General features: G+C 44.5%; 1 protein-coding gene across 1 annotated transcript in view; it reads right to left on the reverse strand.

Annotated features, from left to right (window-relative positions):
• LOC125046531 (kiSS-1 receptor-like) overlaps window positions 1-15,000 on the reverse strand; it is a 113,874-nt gene that overhangs the window by 53,038 nt on the left and 45,836 nt on the right. Inside the window, exon 3 of the mRNA XM_047644315.1 lies at window positions 13,048-13,169. Within this exon, the coding sequence (XP_047500271.1) occupies window positions 13,048-13,169 (122 nt within the window). The remainder of the gene's footprint in view (window positions 1-13,047; window positions 13,170-15,000) is intronic.

Raw genomic sequence — 15,000 nt, forward strand, 5'->3', positions numbered from 1 at the left:
ACAACCTCACATACATACACACAAACGTATATTGCTACTTATATATAAATTTGTCAATGTCTTTTATTCATCATATTTATCTTCGTTTATCGATTCCCTCAGCTTTGGAATTATTCCTAAAAATCAACAGCACGTTCATACAGTTATGGCAACAGGGAGAGTTGGTGAGAATATCGGCTTCATTTCTTTTGTCCTTTTCTGGTTTAAATTTCATTGCATTTAATTTGATAACTTGACACTTGATAAATATGATATTGTTCATGGTGTGTTTTTTTTTATGTCATTCATGCATGATTATATCTTTTTATTTTTATTTCGTCGTATTTCTCGTTTTCTCTTTCTAATACCGTCGTATTTCCCGTTTTCTTTCTTAATTTCGTCGTATTTTCCGATTTCTTTCTTCATATCGTCGAAATTCCGTTTTCTTTCTTAATTTTGGTGAATTTTCCGTTTTCTTTCTTAATATCATCGTATATTCCGCTTTCTTTTTAATTTTATTTCTCTAATTTCTCTAATTCATGCATGATTATATTTTCGTTTTTTATTTCGTCGTATTTCCCGTTTTCTTTCTTAATTTCGTCGCATTTTCCGTTTTCTTTCTTGGCATCGTCGTATTTCCCGTTTCCTTTCTTAATTTCGGCGTATTTTCCATTTTCTTTCTTATTATCATCGTATTTTCCGATTTCTCTAATTCATGTTTGATTATATATTTGTATTTCTATTTTGTATATTTCCCGTTTTCTTTTTATAATACCGTCGTGTTTCCCGTTTTCTTTCCTAATTTCGTCGTATTTTCCGTTTTCTTTCTTAATATCGCCGTATTTCCCGTTTTCTTTATTTTGGCGTATTTTCCGTTTTCTTTCTTTATTTTGGCGTATTTTCCGTTTTCTTTCTTAATATAATCGTATTTTCCGCTTTCTTTTTAATTTTAGTTCTCCAATTTCTCTAATTCATGCATGATTATTTATTTTTGATTTTCATTTCGTCGTATTTCCCGTTTTCTTTTTATTATACCGTCGCATTTCCCGTTTTCTTTCTTAATTTCGTCGTATTTTCCGTTTTCTTTCTTGGCATATACGTATTTCCCGTTTTCTTTCTTAATTTCGGCGTATTTTCCGTTTTCTTTCTTAATATCATCGTATTTTCCGCTTTCCTTTAATGTTATTTCTCTAATTTTTCTAATTCATGTTTGATTTTATCTTTTTATTTTATTTCGTCGTATTTCCCGTTTTCTTTTTATAATACCATCGTATTTCCCGTTTTCTTTCCTAATTTCGTCGTATTTTCCGATTTCTTTCTTAATATCGTCGTATTTCCCGTTTTCTTTCTTAATTTTGGCGTATTTTCCGATTTCTTTCTTAATATCGTCGTATTTCCCGTTTTCTTTCTTAATTTTGGCGTATTTTCCGTTTTCTTTCTAAATATCATCGTATTTTCCGCTTTCTTTTCAATTTTATTTCTCTAATTTCTTTAATTCATGCATGATGATATCTTTTTTATTTTTATTTCGTCGTCTTTCCCGGTGACCTCTGTTCATGTGACGACCCCTTCTTCCCGGAGGTTCGAAAGGTTCAGGTATGTATTAGTGTATTTGTATCTGATGTTTTCATTTCTTGGGTGGATTGTGTTCGTGTTTCTCTCCTTGTTAGTAGGGTCACTTAAGGTTAAAGGTTGGTGGTTGATTTGAAAAATATTAGTTTGATACTCATTTAAACTTCCTGTCTGACTGTCTGTCTGTTTGTCTGTCTCTCTCTCTCTCTCTCTCTCTCTCTTTCGCTCTCTCTCTTTCTCTCTCTCTCTCTCTCTCTCTCTCTCTCTCTCTCTCTATATATATATATATATATATATATATATATATATATATATATATATATATATATATGTTTATGTACATTTATATGTGAACAAAGTTTAATAAATGCACTGACATAAGGATAGATAGATGTACTAGATAGAGATACAGATATATTGATGAAGAGAGAGAGAGAGAGAGAGACAGAGAGAGAGAGAGAGAGGAGAGAGAGAGAGAGAGAGAGAGAGAGAAAGAGAGAGAGAGAGAGAGAAAGAGAAAGAGAAAGAAAGAGAGAGAAAGAGAAAGAGAGAGAGAGAAAGAGAGAGAGAGAGAGAGAGCGAGAGAGCGAGAGAGAGAGAGAGAGAGAGAGAGAGAGAGAGAGAGAGCGAGAGAGCGAGAGAGAGAGAGAGAGAGAGAGAGAGAGAGAGAGAGAGAGAGAGAGAGAGAGAGAGAGAGAGAGAGAGAGAGGAGAGAGAGATAGAGAGAGAGAGAGAGAGAGAGAGAGAGAGAGAGAGAGAGAGAGAGAGAGAGAGAGAGAGAGAGAGAGGAGAGGAGAGATAGAGAGAGAGAGAGAGACTGATAGATCTAAACGCCCATTCCTCTCTTCTGACACTAACACGCCCTCTTAACCCTGCCTTCATCACACCCTCTCTTCCTTTCCTTTTTTTTTCCTCTCTTCTTCCTCCTCTATCTCCTCTTTCCAATTCCTTGCACATTCGAAAAGTAGAAAAAAACAACCTTCCTCCTTCCCCCTCCCTTCCACCCCCTCCCCTGCCCTCCACCTCTTCCCTCTATCCCTGTCTTCCACCTCCACCTTCCATCCACCCAACATCCACACCTCTGACTTTCCTTCACACGCCCACAACTATTCATTACATCCACATCGCGTGCCTACTCCACCTCACACTCCACCTCAATCACTCGCCCACTCCACCTCCCGTGCGTGGCAGCCTTGTGCGCTGTGGAGACGGGAGTCCTGGAGGTTGAGCGATGCCGTGAACGAGTACGCCCTGTGGCTAGCAACACGCCTCTTTGGTCCTCTATTCCAGCAAGACAGGCGGCCTAATCCCGACCCGGTCACGGTCAATCGGCTGGTCTCCCCCGGGAGGCTAGGGTCAAGCAGTCATGCCGCCATTGGCACTCACAATGGTCCGTGAGCGCCGTCACAATGGCTATTGGCTGCGTATATCCTCTCATGACTCCTGTTGCTGTTAGACACTGGTTCTGAAACTCAGCTTCCCCTTGTTGGACTCCGTGGTGGGTGGGGGCGTGAGAGGATGAAGCACTTACCAATTTATGGAAAAAATAATCAAACACCCCCCACAGACTGACAAAAATGTTGACGAACCGCGCAAGGCCCAGACCACGGTAGTCACCATGAAGGCATATGTGCCTTCCGGTGGCAAAAGAAAGCCCCATGCACAGGATGACACTGTCACCCCTGCTGCTAAGGTGGACAAGACCGAAGCCAATAGGTCTGTCCACCGAATAGTCAAAGATCTTGACTCGCGAGCTGGCCTCTCCAGGCCAACAGCTAAGCCAGGGAGGCCCCTGAGTTCACAGACGGCCTCCCCGATTGAGAGGGGAGAGCAGGCTGAATCAGCCGCATCAGCTGCTGCCTCCACAAACAAGCCCGAAAGCCGAAAGGGCGGGCCGAAGCGTCCGAGGCCGGAGACCGACTCTGATGAAGAGTCGGGACCCCCTAAACGCTTCGCCCAGTTCAAAGTGCCAGCTAAACCCGAAGGCTTCGACAATGCCTACCAATTGGTCAGGGCATTGGAGTTGCAACGGAAAATCCGGTTGTCGATCCGGGTCGCCCGAGATCAGGGCATGATCATAATGCCCAAAGATCAAGCTACCTTGAATTTCCTCCGGGAAACGAAGGAGCTAACCGATGGGAGGAAAGTGAGTCTTTCCCCACTAAGTCCCGAGGTAAAGAGAACCAAGATGGTGCTACTTGGCTTCTCAGTCTCGTACGATGTGGAGCTGATCGCTTCACACCCACAGGTCGTGCAGGCTTCACGAATGTCGAAGGGGGAGACCCCAACCAGACAAGTCTTGGTGACCATGAAAGGTGCCCCAACCACTACCCTTGATCTGGGTATCTGGGGCACCTACAACCTTCGAACATATGTGCCAGAACCACTTCGGTGTTTCAAGTGCCAGAAATACGGTCACCACCAGGCTAACTGTACAGCCAAGCCTAAATGTGGTGTGTGTAGCAAGGCACACAACACAGAGGTATGCCTCAAGGCATACAAAGAGGAAAAGAGGGACACAACAGCCAAATGTCCCAACTGTGCCAAGAAGCATCATGCCTGGAGCCTGACTTGCTCTGTCAGGAAAAAGGCGGCCCTCAGGCGACAAGAGGTTGCTCAAAACCGACCAGACTTTGTTCCTGCCCCACCGGGCACCCATGTCTGGGGAAAGAACAAAAGCGAAAAAGCCTCCCGACCTCCTAAGAGGAAGGAAGCCGCCCCCCAGCCGACACCGGATGTCTCCAACAAAAAGAAGTTTCCGATAATGCCAAAGGTGCAGAAAAAGAAACTAAAGAAAAAAGGTTCTAAGAGCACCACAAAAACCTCCCAAACAGATGATCATCTCCTCTTTGACGAGGACGATATGACCCTCCTGTTAACTGCTGTTGTCTCAGCAGTAGCAACAGCCCTGGGGAGGTCGAGTGAGGAGGCCGAGAAGGCAGTTTCGGTCGCCATGACGGCAATGACCCAGACTGTCGCAGCCCTGAAGGGAAGAAAGCTGGTTAGAGCAAAACCAGCCTCACCCTCACCCCAGGACGAGACTCCCCTCCCCACTCCAAACCAGGCCATGCCTTCACAGGCAGAGCCAAAACAGGCTGAATCTGTGCAGCCAGAGCCAGATCACGCTGACCTTGCCCAGGCAAGGCCAGCAAGGCCAGCCAAGAAAAAGCCTGAGAGAAAAGCCGAACCAACCAAAGTCAGAGCTACCAAAGGCTCTCCACCTCCCAGTGGACCCAAGGATAGCCTGACAACAGACGAGAAGCCCTCAACCAGCGAGGACCTCGCAATGGAGTTGTCAGACTCCGACGATGTCTCTGATGTAACTATCACTGAGTAACATTATGACACACCATCTAAGCATCCTACAGTGGAACATCAATAGCTTCTCTGCAAAGAACGCTTTTCTTCAAGCAGTAGTGCGATCAAGGAACATTGACATTGTCATGCTCCAGGAGACATTAACGGTGGACACTGTTCGCTTCTCAGGGTACCATGCCTTCACACTGTCACGAACACCTGGCAGGAGAGGCTTGATCACCCTTGTGAGAGCAACAATCCCCTGCTCCGCAATAGCCGATGCATCGCACTGTGGAGACGATGTTGAATCCCTTTCCGTCGAGGTTCACCTGGCCTGGGGGGCCCCTCAAACTGTACAATGTGTACAGCCGGCCACGCTGTAGAAGCTTAGACATCAGCCAGGTCTGTGCTTCTGCTGCACACGACCGAGTGATCATAGGGGGAGACTTCAATGCACACCACCCCATCCTGGCTCCCTATCGGACACCGGATGCGGCCGGCTATCACATAGCCGACGTGCTAGAGACATTCCCTAAGATCGCTCTCCTCAACACCCAAGAGCCAATGCATGTCAGAGGAAGGGTCCTAGACCTCACCCTGGCCACTGCAACTCTGGTGGGGAGGATTGGCTGGCGTGTCGATGAGACCGTCACAAGTGACCATTATGGCACTATAACTACCCTCATGGATGCTGGCCCAGCCGAAATCCTAAGACCGAATCCAAGATGGAAAACAGACAAGGCCAACTGGCAGGCATTTCAAAATGCCTTGGCCCTCTGTCTGAGATGCAACGATCCCCCACAAAGCGAAAATGTGGAAGTGCTCGAAGCTAGCCTGCTAAACGCTATTAATGAAGCAGCCTCACAGACCATACCCAAAACTCGGCCTGGGTCCAGAAGTCACAAAGACGCCTGGTACTTCAATGACGAGATCAGGGAGGTCAACCACAGGGTGAACATGTGCCGAAAACTATTCCGAAGGCAAAGAACCTCTGACAACCTATCCCTCCTAAGGGAAGCTGTTACGGATGCCAAGGAAACTGCCAACAGAGTCAGGCAGGAAAAGTGGCTGGAATGGTGTGAGTCCTTCGACCACCAAACCACCCTTTCAGAGCTGTGGCAACGGGTCAAGCGAGCTACCAGCCACTCAGCCCCGAGGTGCACCCATCACGACCCCCAAGCAGAGGCTAACAGACTGGCGCACGAGTTCTCTGCGAGAACGAGCAGCAACAGTCTGCCAGCCGAGCTGAGGGCAAGACAAGAGCGTCTACAGCCAGACAGACACGCTCAGATCAGAGAAAGGGCAGCCGAACCCGATAACTCAGACGTTATCTTTTCTCTGAGGGAACTAAGGAAAGCCTATAAAACCAGTTCCAACACAGCCCCGGGCTCTGATGGGATCTCGTACCCCATTATCTCCCACCTAGGACTAGCAGGTGAGCGTGCACTCTTGCAACTCATCAACAAGTCCACGGAAACTTCCACTCTACCCCAGAGTTGGAAGAGGGCTACCATAGTTCCCGTCCCAAAACCAAAGGAGCCGGGGAAGTACCGCCCCATCTCTCTGCTCAGCTGCCTGGCCAAGACGGCTGAGAGGATGGTACTAAACCGGCTTCAATGGAAAACGGGACCCCCGCACGAACACCACCACGGATTCACAAGGGGCATGGGCACAGCACACAGCATAGCCACGCTCTTAAGCACAATCAGCAAGTGCCCAGCTGTGGTGGTATTCCTTGACCTGGAGAAGGCTTTTGAACTGGCAAGTCCGCTTGCCATTCAGGAAAGCCTGATCCAGAAGGGAATCAGATAGGTTGGATAGGTGACTACCTCAGGAACAGGACTGCCAATGTCAAATTCCAGGGTCACCTATCGCAGCACATGCCGCTCGAAAATGGAAAGCCACAGGGTGGGGTTCTCAGTCCAGCCCTATTCAACACTTTAATGTCCTGCATCCTCAATATAAACCTCCCAGTGGGGTGCCAGATCATCTCGTATGCAGACGATCTCGCTATCACCTCCACTGGACCACGCAGCCAGAATAAAGCCCAGCGTTGTCTGGACCTCGTGTCAGAGGAGTGTTGTAGGACAGGACTAAAGATCTCTGCAGCCAAATCCAAAGCCATGCTGACAGAGAGTTCGAGGCACAAGACTAAAAAATCCAGGGAGTGGAATTAGAATGGGTCCAGGACTTCCTATACCTTGGGGTAAGGATAGACCGGACCCTCTCCTTCCATAAGGAGGTCCAGTACCTGGTTGACCGAACCAAAGCAAGACTGTCCGTCATGAGAGCAATGACTGGGAGACGCATAGGGGCCAGACACAAAGTACTAAGATCATTCTATGTACATGCTGTCCGGCCCATTGTGGACTATGCCGCAGTCGCTCTAATTGCTGCAAAGAAAAAGCACACAGACAAATTAGAAACAGTCCAAAATGAAGCTGCCAGGATCATTCTGGGTGCCCCGAGGTGGACGAAGGTCCTCAACCTCCTGGTGGAGGCAAACCTTCTCCCCCTGGACTCACGAATCGATCTAATGGCAACACAATTCCTGTCAAAGGTCATCCAGGCTCCCAGGAACACAAGCCTAAGACAAAAATTAGTCAGATGCCTCGAACAAGACAACGAGCTCGTTGCAAACAACTCGTTGCTGTCTCATACAGCCAGGGTGTTGATACGCCATCAGCTCAAAGCACAGCTTCTTGCTAAGGGCATGGACTCCCCCCACCCCGACTTTGCCGAAGCCCCGCCGTGGGCACTGAGCCTAAAAGATTTCAACATAATGAACTCTATCATTGCAGCCATCACTCCTCCGGGTAGTAGAACATACTACACGGATGGATAGGTCGATCCCTTGAGCCACACTGCAGGCGCCGGCTTTGCAGCTAGGGATGCCACGCGATCCATGAGGGTAACAGACAACGCCTCCTCGCTACAGGCAGAGGCAGTTGCAATCATAGGAGCCCTAGGCCACGCGTCCCTAAGGGAAGGACACGTGGTCATACACACAGACTCCAGGGCAGCCATTGACTGTCTTCAGCACAGCTCACCCACAGACAACATCTACCTACTGACCACGATTCTCACAATGGCACAGAGAATTCTTGCTCAGGGTAGAAGAATTATCATCAACTGGGTCCCAAGCCACATCGGCATCAGAGGGAACGAGCTTGCTGACAGACTAGCCGTCGCTGGCAGGGGTATGCCCCCAAATCCCATCACGATAAAACCGAGCCGAAAATTACTTATGGAGAAGTGTGCCTTGGTCGGTCGTACCTTCCTACGGCAGCTCCACAGAGAGGAAACGAGAACCTCCCCCTCGGCCAGCTGGTACTCAGACGCCACAGGCTATGAACCACTGGCACTCTCTGAAGTAAGCAACAGAGGTACCGAAGTCATTCTTCACAGAATGCGCCTAGGTTACCACTGTGCATGGCAGATTATCCCAACAATCGAACGCGATGAATGGTGCTGCAAGCACTGCGGCGAGCCGAACGCCACACTAGTCCACTACCTAGAAAATTGTGACCATACACAATTCCTGAGACATGGACCGCCCACAACAGCCGCCGTGCTGGTAAAGAGGCTATGCGAAATGCTTACACCATGGCGGCAGGAGCGCTTGCTGGCAATCCCGCCGCCACGGTAAGCACCGAGTGTCAGACAACTCAATGAGACAGCCGTAAAAAAGCTGACACAGGCCGGGCCATATCTAGAAGGCCCGGGCGAAGCTAGAACTTCGCAAACCAAACCACCAACTAAAGCGCTATTTACTCTCCTTTATTCTTTCCTCTTTTTATCTTCTTTTCGTTTCCCTTACTCTCCATTTTAGTTTAGTTTAGTGTTTTTTTCTGTTTGGTTCTCTTTCACTCTTTTTTTTCGCTTATATCCACGGTCCCTTCCCGGTCATTCTCCCGCTGTTCAACTAAAGCGCTATTTACTATTTTACTTTTTTTTTTTTTTTTTTTTTTTTTTTTTTTTTTAATCTTCTTTTCGTTTTCCTTACTATCCATTTCATTCTAGTTTTTTTTTTGGTTTTCTGTTTGGTTCTCTTTCTCTCTTTTTTTCGCTTATATTCACGGTCCCTTTTCAGGCATTTTCCCGCCGTTACTTATTCTCCTTTTGCCTCTCGTTTTGTGTTTGTTTCCTCTCTTTTCTAAGTCCCTTTCTGTCCATCTACCTGCCTGTCTGTCTGTCGGTTCTCCCTCTCTCTCTCTCAAACTTTCCTTTCTTTCCTTTCTTCCTTCTGCCCCCCCCCCCCCCCTTTCTCATTCTCTCCATCACACCCCACCCTTTCTCTTCCACTCACTATCTCTCTCCCCTTCCCATTTCCTCTTCCTGTCTCTGTCTCTCTTTCTCCCTGCACCCTTCCCTCTTTCACTCACTCTCTCTATCTCTCATTCTCTACCGCCTACTCTCTCTCTCTCTCTCTCTCTCTCTCTCTCTCTCTCTCTCTCTCTCTCTCTCTCTCTCTCTCTCTCTCTCTCTCTCTCTCTCTCTCTCCCTCCCTTTCTCTCCCCCTCTCTCTCCCCATCCTTCTCCCTCGCCCGTAACATCCAATATCCACTCTATAACACTCAGTCAACAGCACACTATCTCTCTCCTGCCTTCGCCGCCCCCGCGCCAGAACACAATTTTATTCTTATTTTTACTCATTTTACATTTTCCCTCTCATGATTTTTATTTATCTATTTATTCCTTCTTATTTATTCATTATATATATATATATATATATATATATATATATATATATATATATATATATATATATATATTTTTTTTTTTTTTTTTTTTTTTTTTTTTCTTTTACTTTCTGAAATAAAGATTTCCTCGTCTGTTCTCTTATCTTTGTAGTTATGTTTCCTCTTTCTTTACGTTATCTCTACCTCTTTCCTTATCTTTATCTTTGCCCTTTCATCGCGTTCTTCTTTACGTTGTCTCTACATCTCTGTTTTCTTCGTCGTTCGTTTTTTCAATGTTATCTTTATTATCTTTGTCTCTCTCTATCTGCTCTTCTTATCATTTCCTCCATTTCTCTGGCTCTTTTTCTTATCGCTGTCCATTTCTCTTCCTACCTTTTTCGTTTCTGTTTTTATCTTTGTCCATTCTTTCCTCCTCCGCTTGTTATTCTCCTTTCTCTGTCTCTTGTTCTTATCATTCTCATTTATCTTGGGTCTTCGTTCTTACAACTGTCATTTTCTTTTCCCCTCCTTCTTACTGTTCTTCCTCTTTCTCTGTCTCTTCTTCTTATCATGCTCATCTCTCCCTGTCTCTCCTTATCATTCTCCTCTTTCTATTCCTCTCATTCTCATCATTCTATTTCCCTTTCCCCTCGTTTTTATCACCCCCCTCCCTATTCCTCCTTTCTAATCACTCTTTGTCCATAGAGTGCATGTTCATTGCTGCAGGAACATGAGTTCTTCCTGTATTTTCCTTATGCCTATACCTCCTTTTTATTGGTTTGTTCCTTCTTCCATTTTTAGATTTTTTAAACATTTTATCTGTTTTGTTCAGCTTTTTACATTTTCTATTGATTTCTTTTCTCTCTTGTTTTATGGTCCCTCTTCCTTCAGTCTTATTTCTTTTTCTTTAGTTCGTGATCTTTATCTTCTTCTCCCTTGTCTCTCTTCCCTTTATTCTCACTTCGTTTTCTATTATTATTTATCCTTATTCCTCTCTCCTTTGCCTCCCTTCCCTTCCTTTTCAATTAATTTTCTCTCCTTCACTAAGAAACATATCTCTTCCATCTACTCATTCTTTCCTATTCCTTTTCAATGTTTCCTTATCCTTCCCTTTCATTTCCAACTAATCGTCTCAGCCACTTAAATCTTTCCAAAAGCAGAGAGAAAAATCAGAATTAGCCCAGGGGAGAGGTGATGAGAAAAAATCTGTTTTTAGCCAAAGGAAGAGTGATAAGCCAAAAAAATAACAAACAAACGAATCAGCATTGGGCCAAAGAAGGCGTGATGAACAGAGAGAGAAAGAGAGAGAGAGAGAGAGAGAGAGAGAGAGAGAGAGAGAGAGAGAGAGAGAGAGAGAGAGAGAGAGAAAGGGAGAGAGAAAGAGAAAGAGAGAAAGAGAAAGAGAGAGAGTGAGAGAGAGAAAGATAGAAAGAGAGACAGAGAGACAGAGAAAGAGAGAGGGAGAGAGTGTAATGTATAGCAGGAAGAGTTTATCCCACTTGCTGCCACCAGTGTAATAATGTGGAAAGTAGTGTCCCCTTGCGTCCTACTGTTTGTTTTTGAAGTGTAGAGTTAAAGTTGTCGCAGCTTCTAGTCTTTATTAGTACGGGAGTGTGGTAGCTAGAGAACAGGGAAGTGTTTTTGATATGATCACAGGTCGTTTTTGTGAGATACAGTTAGAAAAATGTCACTAAACATACGAAAATAGAAAATATTAATCTTTAGTAGGGCAGTACAGACTGTTTTATGGATTCCATAGGCTCCTCCTGTGGTCACATGTTTGGACGGGACACTGGATATGTCAGTAAAATTAAATCTTGAACATTTGATAACTACAGAATCGTCAATAATAATGATTACAAACATAGTGATTCAGAATAAGGATTTTCTAACTAACATTATGAGTATAATCAACCCGACCCTTACCGCGATCGGGAGTAAGGGTCGGAATGGCTTGCTCTGGGGGCACTTCGTCAATGTCGTTCCGTTCTGGGGGCAGGTCAGAGTTGGCGCAGGCGATAACCAGTAGAGTGCTGGGTACCGTGGGAAGTCGAGAACAGAGGGGGATAGAGGGGAGAGGTCATTAAAGAAAGAGAGAGAAAGACAGAGAGAGAGAGAGAAAGAGAGAGAGAGAGAGAGAGAGAGAGAGGAGAGAGAGAGAGAGAGAGAGAGAGAGAGAGAGAGAGAGAGAGAGAGAATGAGAGAGAGAACAGATTTGGGCCGAAGGAGACGTGATCAGACGCAGCTCTCCCAGCTGTCTGAGTCCTCTGTCCACACTCCCAAGGCCCCTGAGGGCGGAGTCAAGGCTAAGGCGGGGCTTAGGGGCAGGGCTGAAGGCGGTGCGTAATCGCGGTTATGTAAAGGGTGAAGCTGTCTTGTCCTTCCAGTTTGTCTTTGTGTCTGTGTTGTTTTGTTTCTTTTGTCTTTCTCTTTCTGTTTCGCACATATGTACATATACACACGCAGAGACGCACAGAAAAACAAACATACACAGAGAAACACACACAGATACACATATAAACACACACACACACACACACACACACACACACACACACACACACACATACTCCACATCCTTTTACGCAATTAAGAATCGCCAGAAAATTTCACCCAAAAACAAAACAAACCAACAATATTCATTATCATCATCATGATCATCAAAATAATAATGATAATATAATAATAATGATAATAATAATAAAAAATAATAGTAATAATGAGAATAATAATAATTAGTATTACTAACAATATCAATGACAATAATAATGGTAATGGTAATAAGGATAATACTCATGATAATGATGACAATAGTAATAGTAATAACTATATCAATAATAATGATGGTGATAATAACACTGATAATGATATTGATATTGACAATGATTCTGATTATAAGAATGATGATGATAAAATTAGGAAGAAAAAAATAATGATAATAACAATAATGATGATAACAGTAATGATATTAGTAATTATGATGATAGCAATAATAAAAATAATGATAATAGAGTATTAATAATCATAATAATGATGATAATAATGATTATAACTACAACAACAACTATAATAGTAATAATAATAATAATGATATCAGTAATAATAAAGATAATAATAACAATAATAATAGTATAATAATGATAATGATAGCAACAACGATGATAATAAAGATAAAGTAATAATAAAGACTATAATAATGTTAGTGATGATAATATTAATGATAATCATGATGATAATACTAGCTATCACAGCGAAGGTAATAATCCTGTTAAAAAATATTTATGAGCAACAATGAAACAAATCATAATATGTTAACAACCCCCCCCCCCCCCCCACTTCACTACCACCACCACCACCACCAACAACAACAACAACACATACAACACACCTACACCCGTTAAATATAACACTCACTCACAAAATGCCTCGCCAACCCTCCTGCTCCACACAAACCATGAGTAAGTTAGCACACGCTCCGCCATTCACTCACATTATGAATATAGGAGGACGGACTCACCTCTCCACGCTCATGACAGTCAGAGTGAGGACGGAGCACACGGCCGACAGAGTCTGGAGGTAGAAGATGAGTTTGCACATGAATGCTCCCAGCGTCCACGAGAAGGAGAAGAGGCGGGCGAGCTGTGGGCAAGAGGGGGGCGTGGTTAGGGATTTCTGCTCTGTGCGTTGGGGGGGGGGGGGGTAGTGTGTGTATGTGGGGAGGGTTAGTGTGTGTTAGTGCGTTAGAGTGTGTGTGTTAGAGTTTGTGTGTGTGTGTGTGTGTGTGTGTGTGTGTGTGTGTGTGTGTGTGTGTGTGTGTGTGTGTGTATGTGTGTGCGTGTGCGTGTGTGTGTGTGTGTGTGTGTTTATGTGTGTGTTTGTGCATGTATATGTATGTCTGCATATATATACACATACATTATACACATAACCATAGATTAACATTTTCTTTGTCGATCCCTCTTTCCCGAATGCATAAATATAATTCTCGTTTATTTTGCACTACAGTCTAGCGTGCACATCTATCAGCTGACGCCTTCGTTTTGAACCTTCACTCTTTCTATTTCCTTTTCTATCAATCTTGTTTATTTCCTAATTCGGACCTGACGCCTAGAAATTCCCTTTTGATTTATACTTCCGCCTCCTCGCCGAGTCCCTTATAACTGACGCAACTCTGATGCAGGGAGCCTTCATCACGATAAAGACTGCTCTCATAAGACACGGAGCTGCAAATATTCTCTGAGCGAAAGAGAAAAGGCAAAAAGGAAAAGAGAAGAGGGAGAAGGGAAAGGGAAAAGGGAAAGGGAAAAGGAAAAGGGGAAAAGGAAAAGGGAGAAGGAAAAAGGGAGAAGGGGAAGGAAGAAGGAAAAAAGAGAAGGAAAAGGAAGATACATCACAGTGCAAAAGTGATTATTATTATCATTTATTATTTTCTGTCTTCTTTTTTAGTTTCCTTCTTGTTTAGTTTTTTTTTTCTTTCTCTCACTTCTCATCTCGCCCCATCTCCCCCCTGCTTTCTTCTCCTTTTCTCCCTTTCTACCCTTTCTTCACTTCTTAACGCTTCTCTTTTTTTAATATTCTCCTCTTTTCTTCCACATCTACCATCTCTCCTCCTCTTCCTTGTTTTGCTCTCCTCCCTCCTCCCTTTCTTTTTTTTTCTTTTTTCCCCTCTTTATCTTTCTCCCCCCCCCCCCTTTCCTCCCTTCCTTCTTTCCATTTCTTTCTCCTCCTCTACCACCTCCTCTTCTGTCTTTTCTTCCTACTCCTCCTTCTCTTCCTCTTCCTTCTACTCCATCCTTTCCTATTCCTTCTTCTCCTTCTCCTCTTCTGTCTCCTCTTCCTCCCTCCTCCCTTCCTTCTTTCCTTTTACTCGCACGACACAGACTCCTTGTTTCCCTGTGACCCCCCCCCCCCCCCAAGAGGAGCGTGGAAGAAGGCAGAGGAACGCCAAAGGGAATTCCGTGTCCTCATTTCACCTTTCATTCGTCTTTATGCATGTCTCTGTCCGTCTGTCTCTCTCTCTCTCTCTCTCTCTCTCTCTCTCTCTCTCTCTCTCTCTCTCTCTCTCTCTCTCTCTCTCTCTCTCTCTCTCCACCGACGCTCCTTCTTTCTGTGTCTATCTATCTATCTATCTATGTGCTTGCGATTCCATCTATCAGTCTCTTTTCTCGACATCCCTCTCCTTATATCTCTTAAATCCTTTATTAATCGATTATCATCTACCTTCCCATTTCCCTCTTTCTCCTCTTACGACATCTCTCCATTATCCACACCTTTCGTTCTTAGTGTTTCCTTCTGTTCCTCCTCTCCCCTTCCTTTTATGCACCGTGTTTATCTACACTTTCTCTCTCCCTCTTCTCCCACTCGTCCCCTTTCTTTGCCGCTATTAAAAGTTAGGGAAGGACGGAAGGGGGATTGAAGAGGAGAAGGAAGAAGGATAATATTGATAGGGATAATGGTTATGATAATGATA

Source organism: Penaeus chinensis, chromosome 39 (genome assembly GCF_019202785.1).
Source record: "Penaeus chinensis breed Huanghai No. 1 chromosome 39, ASM1920278v2, whole genome shotgun sequence".
NCBI classification, from domain to species: domain Eukaryota; kingdom Metazoa; phylum Arthropoda; class Malacostraca; order Decapoda; family Penaeidae; genus Penaeus; species Penaeus chinensis.